General features: G+C 46.4%; 1 protein-coding gene across 1 annotated transcript in view; it reads right to left on the bottom strand.

Annotated features, from left to right (window-relative positions):
* LOC134944418 (maltase-glucoamylase-like) overlaps positions 1–23,166 on the bottom strand; it is a 114,398-nt gene that overhangs the window by 85,399 nt on the left and 5,833 nt on the right. Inside the window, exons 5-13 of the mRNA XM_063932997.1 lie at positions 18,309–18,463; positions 16,998–17,169; positions 15,266–15,365; positions 12,180–12,292; positions 10,807–10,932; positions 10,518–10,649; positions 9,630–9,746; positions 8,124–8,237; positions 6,291–6,375 (exon numbers count right to left, since the gene is read on the bottom strand). Coding sequence (XP_063789067.1) covers positions 6,291–6,375; positions 8,124–8,237; positions 9,630–9,746; positions 10,518–10,649; positions 10,807–10,932; positions 12,180–12,292; positions 15,266–15,365; positions 16,998–17,169; positions 18,309–18,463 — 1,114 coding nt within the window. The remainder of the gene's footprint in view (positions 1–6,290; positions 6,376–8,123; positions 8,238–9,629; positions 9,747–10,517; positions 10,650–10,806; positions 10,933–12,179; positions 12,293–15,265; positions 15,366–16,997; positions 17,170–18,308; positions 18,464–23,166) is intronic.

Raw genomic sequence — 23,166 nt, 5'->3', positions numbered from 1 at the left:
GCAGCTGGGACCAGTGGTGGGGAAAATTATCAATGATTCCCCTGACAGTGGGTTCATACTAACCCGATTAACCACCACTAGTATCATTGATGATGACCATCAATGGTTAACCCAATTATTGCTATACCTAAACTAGAAAGAAAAAATAAGAATTTACTTACCGATAATTCTATTTCTCGGAGTCCGTAGTGGATGCTGGGGTTCCTGAAAGGACCATGGGGAATAGCGGCTCCGCAGGAGACAGGGCACAAAAGTAAAGCTTTCCGATCAGGTGGTGTGCACTGGCTCCTCCCCCTATGACCCTCCTCCAAGCCAGTTAGGTACTGTGCCCGGACGAGCGTACACAATAAGGGAGGAATTTTGAATCCCGGGTAAGACTCATACCAGCCACACCAATCACACCGTACAACTTGTGATCTAAACCCAGTTAACAGTATGATAACAGCGGAGCCTCTGAAAAGATGGCTCACAACAATAATAACCCGATTTTTGTAACTATGTACAAGTATTGCAGATAATCCGCACTTGGGATGGGCGCCCAGCATCCACTACGGACTCCGAGAAATAGAATTATCGGTAAGTAAATTCTTATTTTCTCTATCGTCCTAGTGGATGCTGGGGTTCCTGAAAGGACCATGGGGATTATACCAAAGCTCCCAAACGGGCGGGAGAGTGCGGATGACTCTGCAGCACCGAATGAGAGAACTCCAGGTCCTCCTTAGCCAGGGTATCAAATTTGTAGAATTTAGCAAACGTGTTTGCCCCTGACCAAGTAGCTGCTCGGCAAAGTTGTAAAGCCGAGACCCCTCGGGCAGCCGCCCAAGATGAGCCCACCTTCCTTGTGGAATGGGTATTTACATATTTTGGCTGTGGCAGGCCTGCCACAGAATGTGCAAGCTGAATTGTATTACACATCCAACTAGCAATAGTCTGCTTAGAAGCAAGAGCACCCAGTTTGTTGGGTGCATACAGGATAACAGCAAGTCAGTTTTCCTGACTCCAGCCGTCCTGGAACATATTTTCAGGGCCCTGACAACATCTAGCAACTTGGAGTCCTCCAAGTCCCTAGTAGGTGCAAGGCACCACAATAAGCTGGTTCAGGTGAAACACTGACACCACCTTAGGGAGAGAACTGGGGACGAGTCCGCAGCTCTGCCCTGTCCGAATGGACAAACAGATATGGGCTTTTTTGAGAAAAAACCACCAATTTGACACTCGCCTGGTCCAGGCCAGGGCCAAGAGCATGGTCACTTTTCATGTGAGATGCTTCAAATCCACAGATTTGACTGGTTTTAAACCAATGTGATTTGAGGAATCCCAGAACTACGTTGAGATCCCACAGTGCCACTGGAGGCACAAAAGGGGGTTGTATATGCAATACTCCCTTGACAAACTTCTGGACTTCAGGAACTGAAGCCAATTCTTTCTGGAAGAAAATCGACAGGGCCGAAATTTGAACCTTAATGGACCCCAATTTGAGGCCCATAGACACTCCTGTTTGCAGGAAATGCAGGAAACGACCGAGTTGAAATTTCTTTGTGGGGCCTTCCTGGCCTCACACCACGCAACATATTTTCGCCACATGTGGTGATAATGTTGTGCGGTCACCTCCTTTCTGGCTTTGACCAGGGTAGGAATGACCTCTTCCGGAATGCCTTTTTCCCTTAGGATCCGGCTTTCCACCGCCATGCCGACAAACGCAGCTGCGGTAAGTCTTGGAACAGACATGGTACTTGCTGAAGCAAGTCCCTTCTTAGCGGTAGAGGCCATAAGACCTCTGTAAGCATCTCTTGAAGTTCCGGGTACCAAGTCCTTCTTGGCCAATCCGGAGCCATGAGTATAGTTCTTACTCCTCTACGTCTTATAATTCTCAGCACCTTAGGTATGAGAAGCAGAGGAGGGAACACATACACCGACTGGTACACCCACGGTGTTACCAGAACGTCCACAGCTATTGCCTGAGGGTCTCTTGACCTGGCGCAATACCTGTCCCGTTTTTTGTTCAGACGGGACGCCATCATGTCCACCTTTGGTATTTCCCAACGGTTTACAATCATGTGGAAAAAAACTTCCCGATGAAGTTTCCACTCTCCCGGGTGGAGGTCGTGCCTGCTGAGGAAGTCTGCTTCCCAGTTTCCATTCCCGGGATGAAACACTGCTGACAGTGCTATCACATGATTTTCCGCCCAGCGAAAAGTCCTTGCAGTTTTTGCCATTGCCCTCCTTCTTCTTGTGTCGCCCTGTCTGTTTACGTGGGCGACTGCCGTGATGTTTTTCCCACTGGATCAATACCGGCTGACCTTGAAGCAGAGGTCTTGCTAAGCTTAGAGCATTATAAATTTACCCTTAGCTCCAGTATATTTATGTGGAGAAAAGTCTCCAGACTTGATCACACTCCCTGGAAATTTTTTCCTTGTGTGACTGCTCCCCAGCCTCTCGGGCTGGGCTCCGTGGTCACCAGCATCCAATTCTGAATGCCGAATCTGCGGCCCTCTAGAAGATGAGCACTCTATAACCACCACAGGAGAGACACCCTTGTCCTTGGATATAGGGTTATCCGCTGATGCATCTGAAGATGCGATCCGGACCATTTGTCCAGCAGATCCCACTGAAAAGTTCTTGCGTGAAATCTGCCGAATGGAATTGCTTCGTAGGAAGCCACCATTTTTACCAGGACCCTTGTGCAATGATGCACTGTTTTTAGGAGGTTCCTGACTAGCTCGGATAACTCCCTGGCTTTCTCTTCCGGGAGAAACACCTTTTTCTGGACTGTGTCCAGAATCATCCCTAGGCACAGCAGACGTGTCGTCGGGATCAGCTGCGATTTTGGAATATTTAGAATCCACCCGTGCTGTTGTAGCAGTATCCGAGATAGTGCTACTCCGACCTCCAACTGTTCCCTGGACTATGCCCTTATCAGGAGATCGTCCAAGTAAGGGATAATTAAGACGCCTTTTCTTCGAAGAAGAATCATCATTTCGGCCATTACCTTGGTAAAGACCCGGGGTGCCGTGGACAATCCAAACGGCAGCGTCTGAAACTGATAGTGACAGTTCTGCACCACGAACCTGAGGTACCCTTAGTGAGAAGGGCAAATTTGGGACATAGAGGTAAGCATCCCTGATGTCCCGGGACACTATATAGTCCCCTTCTTCCTGGTTCGTTATCACTGCTCTGAGTGACTCCATCTTGATTTGAACCTTTGTAAGTGTTCAAAAAATTTTTTAGAATAAGTCTCACCTAGCCTTCTGGCTTCAGTACCACAATATAGTGTGGAATAATACCCCTTTTCTTGTAGTAGGAGGGGTAATTTAATTATCACCTGCTGGGAATACAGCTTGTGAATTTTTTCCCATACTGCCTCCTTGTCGGAGGGAGACCTTGGTAAAGCAGACTTCAGGAGCCTGCGAAGGGGAAACGTCTCGACATTCCAATCTGTACCCCTGGGATACTACTTGTAGGATCCAGGGGTCCTGTACGGTCTCAGCGCCATGCTGAGAACTTGTCAGAAGCGGTGGAACGCTTCTGTTCCTGGGAATGGGCTGCCTGCTGCAGTCTTCTTCCCTTTCCTCTATCCCTGGGCAGATATGATCTTATAGGGACGAAAGGACTGAGGCTGAAAAGACGGTGTCTTTTTCTGCAGAGATGTGACTTAGGGTAAAAACGGCGGATTTTCCAGCAGTTGCCGTGGCCACTAGGTCCGATGGACCGACCCCAAATAACTCCTCTTCCTTTATACGGCAATACACCTTTGTGCCGTTTGGAATCTGCATCACCTGACCACTGTTGTGTCCATAACATCTTCTGGCAGATATGGACATCGCATTTACTCTTGATGCCAGAGTGCAAATATCCCTCTGTGCATCTCGCATATATAGAAATGCATCCTTTAAATGCTCTATAGTCAATAAAATACTGTCCCTGTCAAGGGTATCAATATTTTTAGTCAGGGAATCCGACCAAGCCACCCCAGCTCTGCACATCCAGGCTGAGGCGATCGCTGGTCGCAGTATAACACCAGTATGTGTGTATATACTTTTTATGATATTTTCCAGCCTCCTGTCAGCTGGTCCTTGAGGACGGCCCTATCTATAGACGGTACCGCCACTTGTTTTGATAAGCGTGTGAGCGCCTTATCCACCCTAAGGGGTGTTTCCCAACGCGCCCTAACTTCTGGCGGGAAAGGGTATACCGCCCATAATTTTCTATCGGGGGGAACCCACGCATCATCACACACTTTATTTAATTTATCTGATTCAGGAAAAACTACGGTAGTTTTTTCACATCCCACATAATACCCTCTTTTGTGGTACTTGTAGTATCAGAATTATGTAACACCTCCTTCATTGCCTTTAACGTGTGGCCCTAATAAGGAATACGTTTGTTTATTCACCGTCGACACTGGATTCAGTGTCCCTGTCTGTGTCTGTGTCGACCGACTAAAGTAAACGGGCGTTTTAAAACCCCTGACGGTGTTTTTGAGACGTCTGGACCGGTACTAATTGTTTGTCGGCCGTCTCATGTCGTCAACCGACCTTGCAGCGTGTTGACATTATCACGTAATTCCCTAAATAAGCCATCCATTCCGGTGTCGACTCCCTAGAGAGTGACATCACCATTACAGGCAATTGCTCCGCCTCCTCACCAACATCGTCCTCATACATGTCGACACACACGTACCGACACACAGCACACACACAGGGAATGCTCTGATAGAGGACAGGACCCACTAGCCCTTTGGAGAGACAGAGGGAGAGTTTACCAGCACACACCAAAAACGCTATAATTATATAGGGACAACCTTATATAAGTGTTTTCCCTTATAGCATCTTTTTTATATATTTCTAACGCCAAATTAGTGCCCCCCCTCTCTGTTTTAACCCTGTTTCTGTAGTGCAGTGCAGGGGAGAGCCTGGGAGCCTTCCCTCCAGCCTTTCTGTGAGGGAAAATGGCGCTGTGTGCTGAGGAGATAGGCCCCGCCCCTTTTTCGGCGGCCTCGTCTCCCGCTCTTAACGGATTCTGGCAGGGGTTAAATATCTCCATATAGCCTCCGGAGGCTATATGTGAGGTATTTTTAGCCAAAATAGGTATTCATTTGCCTCCCAGGGCGCCCCCCTCCCAGCGCCCTGCACCCTCAGTGACTGCCGTGTGAAGTGTGCTGAGAGGAAAATGGCGCACAGCTGCAGTGCTGTGCGCTACCTTTAGAAGACTGAGGAGTCTTCTGCCGCCGATTCTGGACCTCTTCTTACTTCAGCATCTGCAAGGGGGCCGGCGGCAAGGCTCCGGTGACCATCCAGGCTGTACCTGTGATCGTCCCTCTGGAGCTGATGTCCAGTAGCCAAGAAGCCAATCCATCCTGCACGCAGGTGAGTTCACTTCTTCTCCCCTAAGTCCCTCGTTGCAGTGATCCTGTTGCCAGCAGGACTCACTGTAAAATAAAAAACCTAAGCTAAACTTTTCTAAGCAGCTCTTTAGGAGAGCCACCTAGATTGCACCCTTCTCGGCCGGGCACAAAAATCTAACTGGCTTGGAGGAGGGTCATAGGGGGAGGAGCCAGTGCACACCACCTGATCGGAAAGCTTTACTTTTGTGCCCTGTCTCCTGCGGAGCCGCTATTCCCCATGGTCCTTTCAGGAACCCCAGCATCCACTAGGACGATAGAGAAAACCTGTTTTCCTACTGCAAATGTTCAGTGATGGTTATGGATCTCACCCAATTGCAATTACTTTAATCCCAGCTTTACATCTTCAGATTGCAGGAGGGGTGAGCAGCTGTGAATCCACCCCCATCCAAAATCAATAAAATACCTTTATGAGGAGCAGACCTATAAGACCTTTATGAGTAGAGCCTTATAAAAGTTACATCCACCCTTTGCTTCATATCATTAAACCAAAAAAATAAAAGAATGCCTATAATTGCTTTTGACTGTAAAATGACAACTGGATATTAAAGAAATAGTGAATTAATTTAAAATAACACTAAGAATTTATGAAATATCTAGAGTCCATAAAAAAATTAGCAATGAAATGATACATTTCAAAAGACAAATCAGTGCAATAAGGCTAATAAGGAATCTATACATGCCTAAAGAAAACTCTACAGCAATCCTGTGATTAACCGCTGTCATGTGTTAATAAAACACAGAAAAACTTTTAATTAGTTAAGTTATTTCATACATGGAAGTAACATGGGAATGTAGACTGTATCATTAAACTAATTTGTAATTGTTTTATATTTTTAATAATTTAATTATTACGATTTTTATTTTCTATTATACTACATTGTCTTACCAGGTGTGTATGGGGGATAGTTTAAATTGTTAGCAGCGCAGCCTTTTTTTGAACCTTGTACAAAGTTGGAAACTTCATTCATGTCCTGTTCAAAAATATAAAAATAGTGACTTCTAAAACACCTTAGGGAACTTCTTCTTAGTAGTAAACAAGTTAAATATCTCTATGCAAGTATGACACGAATATAAAGATATAAGGGTAAGTTGGCATATTCTCCACACATTAATGTAGAGTTGTCACTCTCTAAATTTTATTGTAATGCGACTAGATTCAACTATGCCAGAAGCGCAGTATACAGTATAATTGCCACAGTGTAGACCTTATTTTGATGTTTAAAAATGATAAAATGACTATATGAACAATATCCTATGCCCTGTAACTCTTTTACCAAGGGGAGAAATGGTCTGGTGACTCTTTGCTACAATTCCTCTGAGTACTTGGAAGCAATCATGCTTTTCATTATTCCAAAATTTGGCAGGACTGTTACCATTACTGGAGCAAAGTAATATGTTCTCTATTATAACATTGGTGTGACATCACTGGAATGTTAAGGCATTGTTGGCTTAATCTAGCTACATGCAGATTTCTATGGGGTTTGGGTAGATGTGCATGTGGCTTATTTTGGCCAATTTTGCTTTAAAACATGTACAATAGGGGTTTGACTGTAATACATATGTTGGTGTCTCTGCCAGATGACACCTACATGTAACTAGTGGTTAGTGCCATCTCTAAGCTATAAAAGCATTTCCTCTTGCATGGTGCAAATAGTTTTAAACAACTGAAAAAAGTATGTTACAGGTTGAGTATCCCATATCCAAATATTCCGAAATACGGAATATTCCGAAATACGGACTTTTTTGAGTGAGAGTGAGATAGTGAAACCTTTGTTTTTTGATGGCTCAATGTACACAAACTTTGTTTAATACACAAAGTTATTAAAAATATTGTATTAAATGACCTTCAGGCTGTGTGTATAAGGTGTATATGAAACATAAATGAATTGTGTGAATGTACACACACTTTGTTTAATGCACAAAGTTATAAAAAATATTGGCTAAAATGACCTTCAGGCTGTGTGTATAAGGTATATATGAAACATAAATGCATTCTGTGCTTAGATTTAGGTCCCATCACCATGATATCTCATTATGGTATGCAATTATTCCAAAATACGGAAAAATCCCATAACCAAAATACCTCTGGTCCCAAGCATTTTGGATAAGGGAGACTCAACCTGTATTTGTAAACCGACCATTAGTAAATATGTGGTTCCTGTACTTCTCTATGTAATAATATTGATATTTGCTAGGATGTTGTAAAATGTTTGTAAAGACAGTTTTGCTGTCGGTTTTAACTTTAGTAAATGCTCGTTTTGCAAAAACAAACTGAAAATGACCAAAAACACAAAATCGGCCTGTAGTAATTTTACACCTGACTGTCAGTTTTCTTTCTTAACGCATCATTTGATCTCCTTTAATTTACATTTTTGCAGACATTTTTGTATACATTTTATTAGAACACTTTATTTTGATTGTTGTCTAATTATAATAGGTGGAACCCACATGTGCAATTTAACTATACACGTTACAAATCAGATTCCATGCCTGGTAAATATCACCAAAATGTTCTGTATGCACCTGTCATAGACTGTCCAGTTCTGTCTGTAGTTTTCATATGAAATTGTATAATAATAAACAATTGTAACTTTCTCAGTGTAGTTACAAAGGGCTACAATGCTGCAAATACTGAACGTAAAGGCAGATTTTGCAGTAAATCTAATTACTAGTAAATGTTGAATTAATATAAAAGTGCACATTTATTATTTTTACTTACAATCCATATACCATCATACTTCACTTGCTTGTAAAACTCCAGACATTCGTCAACCCACCACTTTGTACAGGCTTCATTAGTATAATCAGGATATACTGTAACTCCAGGCCAGACCTGTAAAATATAAAAGATACCGTAGATAGATAGATAAATAGATAGATAGATACTGTAAATAATTCACCATTACTGCAAATAGTACTTAATAGCAACAATAAATTCAGAATAGATGTAAGACTGCACTTATGAATCATAGGGTTCTTCTGTGGTGTGGACCCAAGGTAGGCTAGTTTCACGTGCTGTTGTGTGGAGTTTGTGGACTATGACCTTCATTCCGAGTTGACCGCTCACTAGCTGTTTTAAGCAGCCGTGCAAACGCATAGTCGCCGCCCACAGGGGAGTGTATTTTCGCTTTGCAAGTGTGCGAACGCATGTGCAGCCGAACTCTGCAAAAACATTTTGTGCAGTTTCTGAGTAGGTCTAGACTTACTCAGCCCTTGCGATCACTTCAGTCTTGTTGTTGCCGGAATTGACGTCACACATCCGCCCTCCAAACGCCCGGACACGCCTGTGTTTTCCCAACCACTCCCAGAAAATGGTCATTTGATACCCATAAACGCCCTCTTTCTGTCAATCTTCTTGTGATCGGCTGTGCGTATGGATTCTTCGTTAAATCTATAGCTCAGCACCGATCCTCATTGTACCCGTACGATGCACGTGCGCTTTGCAGTGCATACGCATGCGCAGTAGAGACCTGATTGTAGCGCAGCGAAAATCGGCAGCGTGAGATTAACTCGGAATGACCCCCCCTGTATCCTAAGCTAAGGGTAAAGCAGAAGGCACTAATCAGCCATCAGTAAGTAGAATTTTGTACGTTTATTTGCATATTTAGAAATATTTTGTGTTAATATGACAGACAGGTGTCTTCCTTTCAGTACACATTGTCAGATTGTCAAGAAACATATTTAAAATTTATGGCTATATTATTGCAAACAAGGAGTTCTGTATAGAACACAGAAATTGGAAAATCTCCATAAATGGGCTAAATTTATCCATTAAGACTCTTCTCTCAAAATAGAATGTCTTTTTTGTGCAATCCTGACTATAGCCAACCCTCATTCCCATGACTCCGCCCATGTGTGTGTAGCTCCTCCCGTGCGTGTGACTCCACCCATGTGTATGTGGCCCCGCCCATGTCTGAGCAGCTCCTGCCATCATAAATAGGAAAACGTTTGTTCTGTGTGCAAATGAAACAATTTTGCTGCATTAACCTGAGTACATCTATCAGAAAAGGCACAAAAGTGCAAGAACAAGTAGATAAAAGAAGAAAAGAAGAAAGAACATCTTTTGCATTGCAGCTCGCTATTTTCCCTACATAATAAATTACATTTTCTGTGTACAAAAAAAAAAATGGCTACATACAGTACAATAAATGATAATGTTTCTAATTGGGTGGCCTTTAAATTGCCTTGTGTGTCTAGACATTACTATAGGAATAAAGTACTATACCTCTCCAACAATGGGGGTAATCCCATCTGTCTCATTTACCCAAACACCTAGCTTTTGCCCTCTTTCGTATGCCCCATAAGGGCCGTTTATTAGTGGTGTGTTGGCAATAGCTGGATCCTGCAATGATAGAATAAAGCATTAAATAACATGTAACATCATGTGCGTTAAACCCTTACAGTACAACACCCGGGACCCCTGTGCAATGTTCCCCAATGTAAACACTCTATGTTCACTTGCATCGTATCATCCAATCACATCATCGAGGCCCTGCCACGCCCACCTTAGAGGAAGTGAAGCAAGATCCAGGAGGGTGTTCCTAATCTGAAGGGGGCATTGCACATTTTCCAGGAGAATAGGCGGGTATCATGTAAAACAGGCTAATAACACTAGAATTCCCAAACACATACAGGATGTACACCATTGGTTCCCAAAAGTGGTCCTCAGCGCCACCCAACAGTCCAGGTTTTAGGGATATCCCTGCTTGTGCACAGATGGTATAATCAAACTGACTGAGGTACTAATTAAGTCACCTGTGCCTAAACATGGACATCCTTAAAATCTTGACTGTTGGGCTTTCCTTGTGAACTGCATTTGGGAACCGCTGCTATATACAGTACCAATGAAATCTGGGAGCCAATGCAATGATGAGTAGAGCCATTAGGAGGGACACCGGAGATTGTGTGCCAAAATAACAACCAGCACACTGCAGCTGCCATAGTGTGTTACCATGTACTAACGGACATCAACAATAAAATAACTTATTTTAACAATGAATGAGCATCATTCAGTCTACAATGGAGGACTATGGTACAGACATACTATTAGGCATGTAGAATGAGAGCGAATTATTTAGGGTAGCATGTGCAGATTGTTCTATTGTACACTTACCAAAATGATGATATATTTTTGACCATTCTTATGTAGATCATCAGCAAGCTGAGGAAGATCGCTAAATTTCTCTTTGTCATAGGTGAAATCTTTTTTATTTTCCATGTAGTCAATGTCGGTAAATTGTACATCCTTAAAACGGCGAAACGTAATTATACACAAATGTGACAATGATTCGAGTGAGTTTTGCGCAGTTATAGTACACTGATCATGTGGGAAGAATTTAAGCATAGACCACCGCCTTTTAAAGAACAATACATATAGGTGTATATGTCCCAGTTTTACTTACATAGGGTATATCAATGGCTCGGTTTCTCTCAATCACCTCTTTCACCTCATTGAGAGATTTATATCCCCAGCGGCTGATATGAAAACCAAGCGTCCAGTACGCCGGCATGTATGGTTTCCCAATAAACTAGAGGAAAATACAAATAGACATTAGTTTATAGACATGGTGACTCCAGTGACCTTTTAAAACTTCTTGTTAATGTTAATATAATGTATTGATTTATTACTGTAATGACCACATGCAGCTTCAGTACAACCCTATAGAATGAGCACCAGATCCTACACCCCCTTTACCATAGAGCAGTGGTTCCCAAACTCTCTTGAATCATGGCACACTAACACTGACCAGAATGTTAGGGTGGAACAGGACCACCACCCGTGGCACCCCTGTAAGTTCCCCAAGGCACCCCAGGGTGCCACGGCACCCAGTTTGAGAACTGCTGCCATAGAGCGCTACTTGCTGACCGGTACTCAGATGCCCGGGGACTTTTATTCAAGGTATTAAAAGTTTGCAGAAACTGATGCATACAACAAAGGAATATAAGAGACAAGATAGCAACATTAACAGTTTGGCATAGGGGATGTGCTACTGAACAGTGGTACGAATACAGAAAAGTCATGTCACAACTGAGGCGGAGCAGGCAGCTAATATAATAACAGATTGAGCTAACGTCAAGGGGGGCATGGTACAAGCAAGAGCTACATCATCACCAGTGATGGGTGGGAAGGGGGTGAGAGACTATTACTGCTCATCTCTCTGACGGTGACGCTGCCACAGAGACCCCAATAACCTTACCTGTGATTTTCAAATGTGATTAGGAAACACTGGCAATAGTGCGTGATCGTCACCATGCCATCACATCCAGGAAGTATGCAATGGCATAGTGATTGACAGCCGCCGGCAGGGGGGGAGCACCACAGCGTTTACTGGGCGCGGCAGCATGACATCACATGCAGCGCCTACGAGAAAAAAAATTACGCTGGACAGCTTGCAAGTGCAGCCAGGCTGCGCTGGCAGGGGTCAACCTCAGATTGATGCGTCCGCAATTACATTGTTGACGCTTTGCTAGGTGGCTCCACAGACATGTTGGGCGGCCTTGCCCTGTTGCGGGGTGGCCCCAGCATGCGAGGAGATGGATCAGATCTTGCTGTGGGATCTACGCCCATCTCTGAATAACACCCTACGTCACGGACAGGTCAGTTAGGTCAGGTCTATCAGTGCACCTGTGCCCCACCTACTGGAGGAATTCTGTACAGCATGCACTGTCAGGGATGCCACTCCCTGTGTTATTGTGCCTTATGTACATACAGGTAAGCTCTGCAGCAACACTATAGCTTTCTATCATCTGTGGGCGCTCATAATCCAAAGGTTACCTCTAGGTATTCCATCACCACTTCTTCTGGAGTATTACCAACAAAGACATAAAAGTCCAGAATTCCTCCAATTGTGCGATAAGTAACGGCTGGGGCCGGCTGGACGATCACTTCTGCAAGAAGAAATGGTAGATGCTATATAACAATAACTAAATGCAAGTGTTAGTATGATTTATCTAATGAGAAACAAGTAACGTAATGAGATTGTGTGACTATTATGTACATAAAGTGCAGAATGACCTCTTAGGACCCTATTCAGTAAGGATTGCAGATTATGCTTTTTAGGAGAATCTGCAATCCTTTTTTTTCCGCTGACTGGAGGCCGCTCATTGCAGGGCGAGGTCACGCAGCACGCTACCAGCCGCCCACCCACCGTGATCATGCTGTAATTGCGATTGCACCATAAATACAGCGTGGTCGCAGAAACAGTGGATGCCTCCTGCCGACACAGCCTGGCTGCGACAGCAGGAGTTCCGCCGCTACTTTTTTGATCGGAGTCGCTGCGTTTGACAACACACAGCTGCCCCAAAAATGCAGCCGACACGCCCCTGTTTCCCCGACGCCACCCCAAAAAATGCTCGGTCGCCGCCTCGCAGATGTCTCTCTCTGTGAATCAGGCAGAGGCGTTCACAGTTAATGCGACCCAATCGCATTAACTGCAAGAGCACACGCAGGACGGGACCTGTTCATGCGTAGTGGTGCCGTCGTTGGGGTTATTGTTATTGTAATTAGGATAGTGATGGTGGCACGGTGGTGAGTAGCGGGACAGCCTCTGCTGTATGTTGCACTGGTATCTCTGAGGCATTATCTCACTAAGGGAGGCACTCAGGGGCACGTCCTACAGTACCTGTCCAGAGGACAAAGAACACACAGTAAGGTGCGTATGCTCTGAAAACACATTGGGTCAGAGGTCGCACATGTGCAACAGAACACCTCTGTTACTATGGGGAGCCTGTCATGGATGTTCTTTTCTTTTTTTTGCATACAGGTAAAATACTGGAATATTACCAAAACAAACCATAAAAGTCCAGAATTCCTCCAATTATTCGATACATATAGCAAAAACTACTGGGAAGCTTTAGCCTTATACTGTACAGCAGGGAATCAGGTACTAACTGCGCATGCGTATGCACCACAATGTGCATGCGCATCGGACAACAACAAAGGGCATCGCCGGTCAGCATCGGGATAGTGCGAAAAATTGGATCGCACGGGCGTTCCCAAGCGTTTTCAGGGAGTGTGCGTGACGTCAGCTCCGGCCCTGATCAGCTTGATTCTATCACACTCAGAGGCGGAACTACCGCCGGTGCAACCAGTGCGTTGCACTGGGGTCCGCCTCTGTCCAGGGGCCCAAAGCATGTAATGAGGGAAACTGACTCATTACATGCTGCTGTGTGCTGCGGGCAACCGCTGCCCGCAGCACACAGCCGCCTGCAGGACACAGGATTCGGAGAGGAGCTCAGCGGTCACGGGGACGGGGGAGATGAAGGAGGAGGGAGGTGGAGGAGGGAGCCGCAGCAGCGCTTTGCTACTGGTTGAGGCGCTGCTGCTGGCCCTCTGCTTCACTATAGGCTGTCTTCCGAGAACAGCCTATAGTGAAGCAGAGGGACAGCAGCAGCAGCGCCTCCACCAATAACACAGTGCTGCTGCGGCTCCCTCCTCCACCTCCCTCCTCCTCCTTCTCTCCTGCCCGGGAATCGTGATCAGAAGCTGTACCGAGGAGCCTGAGCCAGCGGAGAGGGTAAGTATAATTCTTTCTTTCTTTCTTTCTTTCTTTCTTTCTTTCTTTCTTCAAAAAGGGGGACTGTCTGCCGTAATGTGTAAAAAGGGGGAATCTTTGCCGCAATGTGTAAAAAGGAGAAATCTGCCTGCCGCAATGTGTAAAAAGGGGGACTGTCTGCCGTAATGTGTAAAAAGGGGGAATCTTTGCCGCAATGTGTAAAAAGGGGGAATCTGCCTGACGTAATGTGTAAAAAGGGGGAATCTGCCTGACGTAATGTGTAAAAAGGGGGAATCTGCCTGACGTAATGTGTAAAAAGGGGGAATCTGCCTGACGTAATGTGTAAAAAGGGGGAATCTGTCTGCCGTGATGTGTAAAAAGGGGACGCTGTCTGCAGTTATGTATAAAAAGTGTACGCTGTCTGCCGCTATGTGTAACAAGGGCACGCTGTCTGCCGTTATGTGTAAAAAGGGGACGCTGTCTGCCGTTATGTGTAAAAAGGGAATGCTGTCTGCCGTTATGTGTAAAAAGGGGGATGCTGTCTGCTGTTATGTGTATAAAGGGGATGCTGTCTGCCGTTATGTGTAAAAAGGGGGATGCTGTCTGCCGTAATGTGTAAAAAGGGGACGCTGTCTGCTGTAATGTGTAAAAAGAGGAATCTGTCCGCCGTAAGGTGTAAAAGGGTCTCTACCTGGTGTAGTGGTGCTACTGTGCACGTAATTTGAATAATGGAGACTACTGTGCACCGTTTTATGAATTGGTATTATTTTGTGGCCACACCCCTTCCCCACGAAGCCACGCCACTATGTATTTTTGCGCGTGCCTACGGCGCGCACTGCCCCTGTTTTGCATGCAGGGGTGGGTCTCCGATGCCGTTTCTTGCACACAGTGCTAAAATGTCTAGTTACGGCACTGTTGCTAGGTATCCATTTCTCTGGCCCTGAGCAGGTCCCCCTCACCAGATCCTCTCCAGGGGTGAGGGGGTGGACTTGGATGGGGGGCCCAAAGCATTTTGTCGCACCTGGGCCCACCGCTCGCTAGTTCCGCCACTGATCACACTGTAGGAGTAAGTCCTGGGCTGCGCAGAGACTGCACAAAGTGGATTTTTGCAGCTCTGCGTACACTTGGGATTGCACACTTGCACGGTGAATTTACACTCCTCCTGGAGGCGACGACTATCTGATTGCAGGACAGCAAAGTTTGCAGCCCAGCGATCAGGTCTGATTCACCTCCAAGGATGCTTTGACAAGCAATCCTCCCAGCTCGTAATTTGCTTACTTGCAATACAGCACCACATCTGCCTAACCGTGATGTGCTTGTTACAATGACATTATTTTTCAGCAGAATTAAGAAAAGAAATACTTGCCCATTGCATTGCTATTCATTAAAAATACACCAAAGGACGATCCCTTCTCATCTTCCAGACACACGAAAAACGTCTGTGCACCATATAAGTTATATCCGTCCTGTAGAATAAATAACATTATCAGCGTCACACAGTGCAATATATTATTCTGTGCAGAACTATCATTCTTTGTTATATCACAGATATTATTCTGCACTTTACGTCTCTCAGGTGCTGCTCCCGTGGTAACAATGTGACAATTCCGTAGCAACGACAGAGCTGGCAGTGAGAAGGGGTTGGGGCCATACTGTACTTGCCTACCCCCCCATAGTGTCTGGGAGTCTCCAGCATTAGGGTGAGCTCTCCCAGACTCCCGGCAGAATCGTCCTGTCTTCTGGATCTGCTCTCTTTACCCTTTATTTGGGTGGTCTAGGGGCTGGGTGATGAGATTTGCGTTGGCCCTTCCCCCCAGGATGCCTGATTCCCAGGATCTTTTACAGAGTATTTTAAAATATGAACAATAAGATAAGATGAGGGAGACAGGGACGGGTAACAAGTGGAGGGGAGCATACAGCGGACTACAGCCGGTCATGTATGTGCAGTGTACAGTATAATGCGGGATGTCGCAGAGCTCATTACTACACATCTTTGTCACACTGTGGCACTCGCAGACTGGATAACGATGGCCATCTTGGTAAAGAAGCAGATGCCTCAGTTATGGAGCATCATGGAGGTAGCACATTAGTACACCCCATATACTAACAACCGCCTGTCTTAGATAAGGTGACTGAGTGAGAACATTTCCTATTACTTGTAACTAGGAAAGTTCCCATTTTATTTCTATCCTCCATGGCATTTTAGTGCCATTTACACATAATGCACCCAGTAGTGCCACTTACACATAATGCCCCCAGCAGTGCCACTTACACATAATGCCCCCAACCGTGCCACTAACACATAATGCCTTCAGAAGTGCCACTTACACATAATGCCTCCAGCAGTGCCACTTACACATAATGCCCCCAACAGTGCCACTTACACATAATGCCCCTAGTAGTGCCACTTACACATAATGCCCTCAACAGTGCCACTTACACATAATGCCCCCAGTAGTGCCACTTACACATAATGCCTCCAGCAGTGCCACTTACCCATAATGCCCCCAGTAATGCCATTTACACATAATGCCCCCAACAGTGCCACTTACACATAATGCCCCCAGCAGTGCCACTTACACATAATGCCCCAAGTAGTGCCACTTACACAAAATGCCCCCAGTAGTGCCACTTACACATAATGCCTCCAGCAGTGCCACTTACACATAATGCCCCCAGCAGTGCCACTTACACATAATGCCCCCAGTAGTGCCACTTACACATAATGCCCCCAGTAGTGCCACTTACACATAATGCCTCCAGCAGTGCTCACTGGCACCAGCCTCCTCCTCCTTCTCTGTTGCCACCGCTGCTGCTGCTGTTGTTGTTGCTGCCAGCAGTCTCTGAGAGGAGGGGGAACAGCTACAGGGGAACAGCTACAGGGGGAACAGCTACTGGGGGCACAGCTACAGGGGGGCACAAGTACAAGGGGATAACTGTGGCCACACCCCTATTTTTGGGCGCATGCCTGCGGCACACACCAGCTCTATTTTAACAGGGGGGGTGCACCACAGGAAACTTTCGCCCTGGGCACTGTAAACACAGGGCGTGATGAGCTTGTAATCATTAAATCAGGGATTATAATAACCAGCACTTACTCCATTGGGGAAGGCGTCCCTGTTGAATATAGACCACTTCTTCCAGAATGTGTCGTGCTTATATTGCCGGTGGACGTGTTCCCCTAAACCATATATATTGCTACTGGGTAGTTTTATGGTCAGCTGTAGGAACTGGTCAGCATACAGAAGGGGTCCAATGGTGGTGTCAAACCTAGCGAAGGAGAACGTATGCGATATGTTATAGCCTCATACCAACATCATCATACATAGAGGTAATACTCATCAGCGCTGATCTAATATAAGGTGGCTTTCAGGATAATGTTATACAGAAGCACAATTATATTCTAAAAAGATAAATACAAGATTACAATTAAGTTAATTAAATGGAGAATCTGATCATACAGAAAGGGATAGCACTCAAATCGTTATTTACAGAGAATAAAGGTGCAGCTCTGAATACAGGTTGGAGGGATAAACCTTCTGAAGTTACCCATAGCAACCAATCTCTTTCCAGCTGTCATTGTAAGTTCCACACTTATAGGGCATTATTTATAACCTTTAAAAGGGACATACAAAACCCTTAACCACTTGCCTGGCACTGTCGCGTATGATGGGGCTGGAGCCAGATGTACATTACCTAGCCAGGTCGCATAACATGTAATGCTCTGCCCGCGGTGCTCCCATTGTGATGATTAGGAGAGCTGATCTGCACAACTGGAGAATGGATCTCCTCTGGCTGCCCAGATCTCTGCGAGTGATGTGACTGCCGACATCACTTCCGGAATTGCACCCCAGAATGCCGTGTAGCCGGGATTCTGGGGTGCATGCTCCGGGAAGCACCGTGTGGGGAGTGACTCTTAGTTCCTCTCCCACCACATTTTGTCTGATCTCTGTGTGTGCAGAGATCAGCTGCAGTAGGGGGGATCAATACTAATTGGTGGTGGGGAGGAAGAACATAAAGCTAAGGTATGCTGGAAGGGGGTGGACACTGGTTGGATGGGGGTTTGCAAAACACCCCCCAGATATGTATTTTTTCAAATAAAATATTTTATTATATTATTAAAAATACTTTTCACACTTTAAAAAGTATTCAAAAAGCAAAACAATTTCTAAGTGGTTAATCTCAGTAGTAAGTTAAATTAATACATTTAATCAATGAAAGACGCACATGATGGGTTAGTTTTTATTTCACAAATAATGATAAAAGCAAAATCTGTTACACGTTGTGAGTCTGACGACCTTAGTTTTATCGACTACTGAGATTATTGAGACATATGTAGATGATTGGTAATGTACATCTATATAATTGTAAGAAGATATATAAGAGCAGAAGTATACAGTATTACTTACAGGACTCTGACGTCCGGGGTCTTCCTCACAACCTTAATACCGAAGGGCTTCTCTACCAACTCCACATTATAATTTGGGTTCGGTTCTGCTGTTCCAGTAAAACTTTTCACATGTTCATGAGGAACCTCAAACCTTTTATTCCTAGGGTCTGTGATCTATAGAGAAAGAGTAACCATGGACCCTGAGACTTACTACATATTATGAGTTACATTATTTATTATGACTTAATTAAAACAGAAACATGATTCAATGCTAATTGTAATCCCCAAACCACGGGTAAGTGATACATATCAGGGGTGCCTGGTCTTATCATGCAAGAAGCCACAGGCCTCCATTGGGCTTAAGCCATTTCCAAATCTATAGGATCCAGGGGGAGACGTATCAAGACTATGAAGGAGATAAAGTGGAGAAATATAAAGTACCAACCAACCTGCTCCTGTCATTTTTCAAACACAGCCTGTAGCATGATCCCCCCCCCCCCCCCCCAGTAACAAAATATGGGTGTGGTATATTGAAATTTTAGGCACGCTTTATTCATACGTGGGTGTGGCTTTACATTAGAACATGGAGAGAAAACTGAGGGATTTATTGCACAGTTGACCTTTTACTGTACATATCAACCGTTTGACCATGCTCTCCTTTTGTAGCTGACGACCTAATGTGTGTCGACCATATGAGGTTGATCTATCACCTGGAGCCCATTGGAGAGTAGGAATTTCGTTGATTACAGCCTTTGTGATGTGACCTGGGTGCAGTGATTAGGACGGTCACAGAAAGAGATCATGTGTGGAAAGAAGATCTCCATTCACAGTGGAATTTCCGGCATTAAGAAGTCTCCCCATCAGGTAAGAGATGGTTGGTCCACCCACCATCCACACACTCTACACTGCAATCTTCTCAGATCTATAAGGCTCTGCAGGGGTGGGGCTGCTTCACAGCAGCCAATAGAGATAATGCACTTGAAGCCTTGCCGCCGGCAAAGAAGGTGGGTTTAGAGGTTAATGGGATATAGGAGGAAATGTATCAAACCTTTTACAGAGTAGAGAGGTTACAGTGTATATATTGGCACCGGCGCTGTTATATGTGGCGCCTTGTATTGCGCATTGGGTTTGGAGGTTGCACATGCACAGCAGCGTAGTTTTTTATAGACACTCATCTTGAAAGAGATGCCGTAGCGCGCCGAGAAACGTAGAAAAGGAGTGTCTTATCTCTTCATGGTTGGGGTACGGCAGCCTGTGCACATATACCTAGTGAAATATACCATTTCCAGTAATCGCTGGGTTTCCATCTATATGGTACAACCACCCATACCCCATGTTCTTTTAAATTAAATACATTTTGTTCTTAATGGCTTTTATCACAATTGGGCCTATCTTTGTGACCAGGGGCGTCGGAATGGGGGGCGCAAGGTTGCAGCTCGCCCCCTGCAAAGTTGGGAGAGGCGCCTATTACCCATAGCAGAGGAGCAGCAGTCAGGTGAAACACCGCGGCCAGCTGCCGCACTTTACAGCTGATGTGCAGTACCAGCCTCCTCTGCTTCTTCCTTGCACGGCATCATACTGGGTATCAGACTGACTTCAGCCCTTGCCCCTGTGTGACACACGCGGCTGAAGTCAGTCTGATATACGGTGTGATGCCGTGCAATGAAGATAGAAGCAGAGGGAGCTGGCGCTGCACATCTCAGGTGGTCCCGAACTCCTCCACTGCCACCTCCTCCTCACCTGCAGTGGCTCCGCCCCCAACCACAGTGGCTCCACTCCCACCTCTTCCCAGTGGTTCTGCCAGTAGAAACTCCCCTGCAGCCATGGAGGATGTAGCGGGAGAAGGGACACCAAGCCTGACCCGGACTGCTCTGCCCCTGCCTATGTCGGCTCACAGTGGCAGTGCCGCGATTCGCGGGCATTTTGGGGGCGGAGCCTAATGCTGTGAAGTGCCAGCCCCCATTAGAGACCTGATCTGTACTGTAGTCAGGTAATGTCCATCTCTCTCTCTCTCTCTCTCCCTCTCTCCCCCCCCTGCCTTTCTCCCTGACACTATCTCTCTCTGGGCTCTCCCTGACACTATCTCTCTCTGGGCTCTCCCTGACACTATCTCTCTCTGGGCTCTCCCTGACACTATCTCTCTCTGGGCTCTCCCTGACACTATCTCTCTCTGGGCTCTCCCTGACATTATCTCTCTCTGGGCTCTCCCTGACACTATCTCTCTCTGGGCTCTCCCTGACATTATCTCTCTCTGGGCTCTCCCTGACACTATCTCTCTCTGGGCTCTCCCTGACATTATCTCTCTCTGGGCTCTCCCTGACACTATCGCTCTCTGGGCTCTCCCTGACACTATCTCTCTCTGGGCGGGATGTAGTAATGCTTACCGGCACACTTTATCCCATTTAACGCAGAGGCTATTTAACGTAGTGAGATATGTACTAAGGTGTACATTTACTAAGCAGTGATAAGAGGGGAGAAGTGAGCCAGTGGAGAAGTTGCCCATGGCAACCAATCAGCACTGAAGTAACCTCTATAATTTGCATACTATAAAATGATACAGAGCTGCTGATTGGTTGATGGGGAAATTTCTCCACTGGCTCACTTCTCCGCTCTTATCACTGCTTAGTAAATGTACCCCTAAACCTCGGTAACTGAGATGCCCTTCTTACCGTACTGCTGGGTGGCTGAGCTGGGCAGGGAGATAACCACCAGCAGCAAGAGCAGCATGTGGGAGAACAGCAGCCTAGGGTGCGGGCTGTACATACCCGAGGCAGCTGGATATACGGTACAACAGTGCTGAGAGCCTCTGGAGCCCGCACCCCCGGAGCTGCAGTACTCCGGCAGAGGACACTCATCCCCCGAACCCTGCGTCGCGAAAGTGGAAACTGCAGCCACTTGTTGCCGGCATGGTGCTGCTGCTGGCTGTCCTCCCACCCCGGCTTGGCCACTCAGCAGTACGGTGAGAAGGGCATATCAGTGCCCGAGGTATAGTACATCTCTCTGCGTTAAATAGCCTCTGCAGTAAATGGGAAAAACCGTGGCGGTAAGCATTAGTACATCCCGCTCTCCCTGACACTGTCTCTCTGTCCCCTCCACACTCTCTCTCTTTGACAATGGGGGTGATTCAGATCTGATCGTAGATGTGCTAAATTTGGCACATCTGCGATCAGTTACTTAGACATGCGGGGGGACGCCCAGCACAGGGTTAGTCCGCCCCACATGTCTGGCTCTGCCCTCCCCTCCTCCGCGTGTGGAAGCATCGCACGGCTGCTATGCCTTCGCACCCAGCGAGTAGTTCCCTGTCTGCGCAGCTAGTGCACAGCCTAGCTGTGCTGGCACGTGGCTACCCACTGCGTCCCAGGGCGCATTGGCTGCATGTGACGTCAAGCAGCCGCCGCGGCCCACACCCACAACGGTCCGGACACACCTGCGTTGTCCGGATCGTGCCCCACCAATGGCGTTCTAACATTGGCACACCCCCTCTCACCCCGCAGCCGCCACTGCCTGTCAATCAGGCAGAGGCAGTTGCAGCCCTGAGAAACTTTCGAGACACACTCCCCAAAGGGCTTAAGACTGCGATCGCTGCCTCTGCAGCGATCCAGTCTGAATTAGGCGCTCTGTCTCCCACACTCTCTTTCTGACACTATCTCTCTCCCGGGTACACTCTCTGACACACTGTCTCTCCCTCTCTCCCTAATGCTGTGTAAATATCTCTCCCTGGTACTGTCTCACTGTCCCTTACACTCTGTCATCTTTCTCTCCCTCTTTCTCTCTTCCTGACACTATCTCCCTCCGTCTCTCCTCTCTCTCTCTCACTTTTCCTCTCTCCCTCTCCATCTTTCTCTCTCCGACACTATTTCTCTCCCTCCCTCTCCCTGACACTGTCTCTCTGTCCCCTCCCCACACTCTCTCTCTTTGACACTGTCTCCCCCACTCTCTTCCTGACACTGTCTCTCTCTCACTGTGACACTCATCTCTTTCCCTCTTTCTCTCTCCCTGGCACTCTCTCTCTCTATCTCTATGTGACACTGTCTCTCCCTCTCTCCCTGAAGCTGTGTAAATATCTCTCCCTGGCACTGTCTCTCTGTCCCTAATACTGTCTCTTTCTCTTCCCCTGACACTGTATGTCTATCTCTCCCTCTCACTCCCTAACACTGTCTCTCTCCCTGACACTACCTCTCTCTTGACACTGTTTCTCCCTCTCTTTCTCTTTCCCTGACACTCTCATCTCTTTCTCCCTGACAACCTCTCGCTCACTTCTCTCTTTCACTCATTCCCTCTTTTCCATGAAACCCTCTCTCCCTCTCTCTCTCCCTGATATCCGCTTTTTCTGTCTCATTCTCTCCTGCTACCCCTAAGGGGCATTATAGTAATAACAGCGGGGGGCAGGGGGGCCCTTTCAAAAATTTTCTATGGGAACAGCAAAGTTCTAGTTATGCCCCTGCCTCACACCATCCAGCATCAGCCGCCTCGTCACTGCCTATCCTCCCCTCCTCCCGCCTACCTCCGAATTTTTGCCGTACCACTGCCTATGGCCTGGGAGCCCATCATAGCTCCTGCAGAACCACTGCCTGGCCGGAGAGACAATTCAGCCTCCTCCCGGAGACCTCCAGGTAACTGCTCTTCTGGGAGCATCACATTCTGCTGCTGATGATATACCTCTCTCTATCTTTCTTCATCTCTGTCTCTCTCCATGAATCTCTCTGTCACTTTCCATGTCTCTTTCTCTCACCATGTCTTTCTCTCTCTTTCTATCTCTATCTCTCTCTCCATTTTTGTTATGAGGTACTGTATAACACAGAGGGGGCGACATTTAGCGATTTAGGGGCGCCAAACGGAAACTATATCTTGCCCCCCCCCACCTTAAAATGTTCTGA

Source organism: Pseudophryne corroboree, chromosome 7 (assembly GCF_028390025.1).
Source record: "Pseudophryne corroboree isolate aPseCor3 chromosome 7, aPseCor3.hap2, whole genome shotgun sequence".
Lineage (NCBI taxonomy): Eukaryota > Metazoa > Chordata > Amphibia > Anura > Myobatrachidae > Pseudophryne > Pseudophryne corroboree.
The sequence above is the reverse complement of the archived record's forward strand: the minus strand, read 5'-3'. Positions and strand labels throughout refer to the sequence as shown.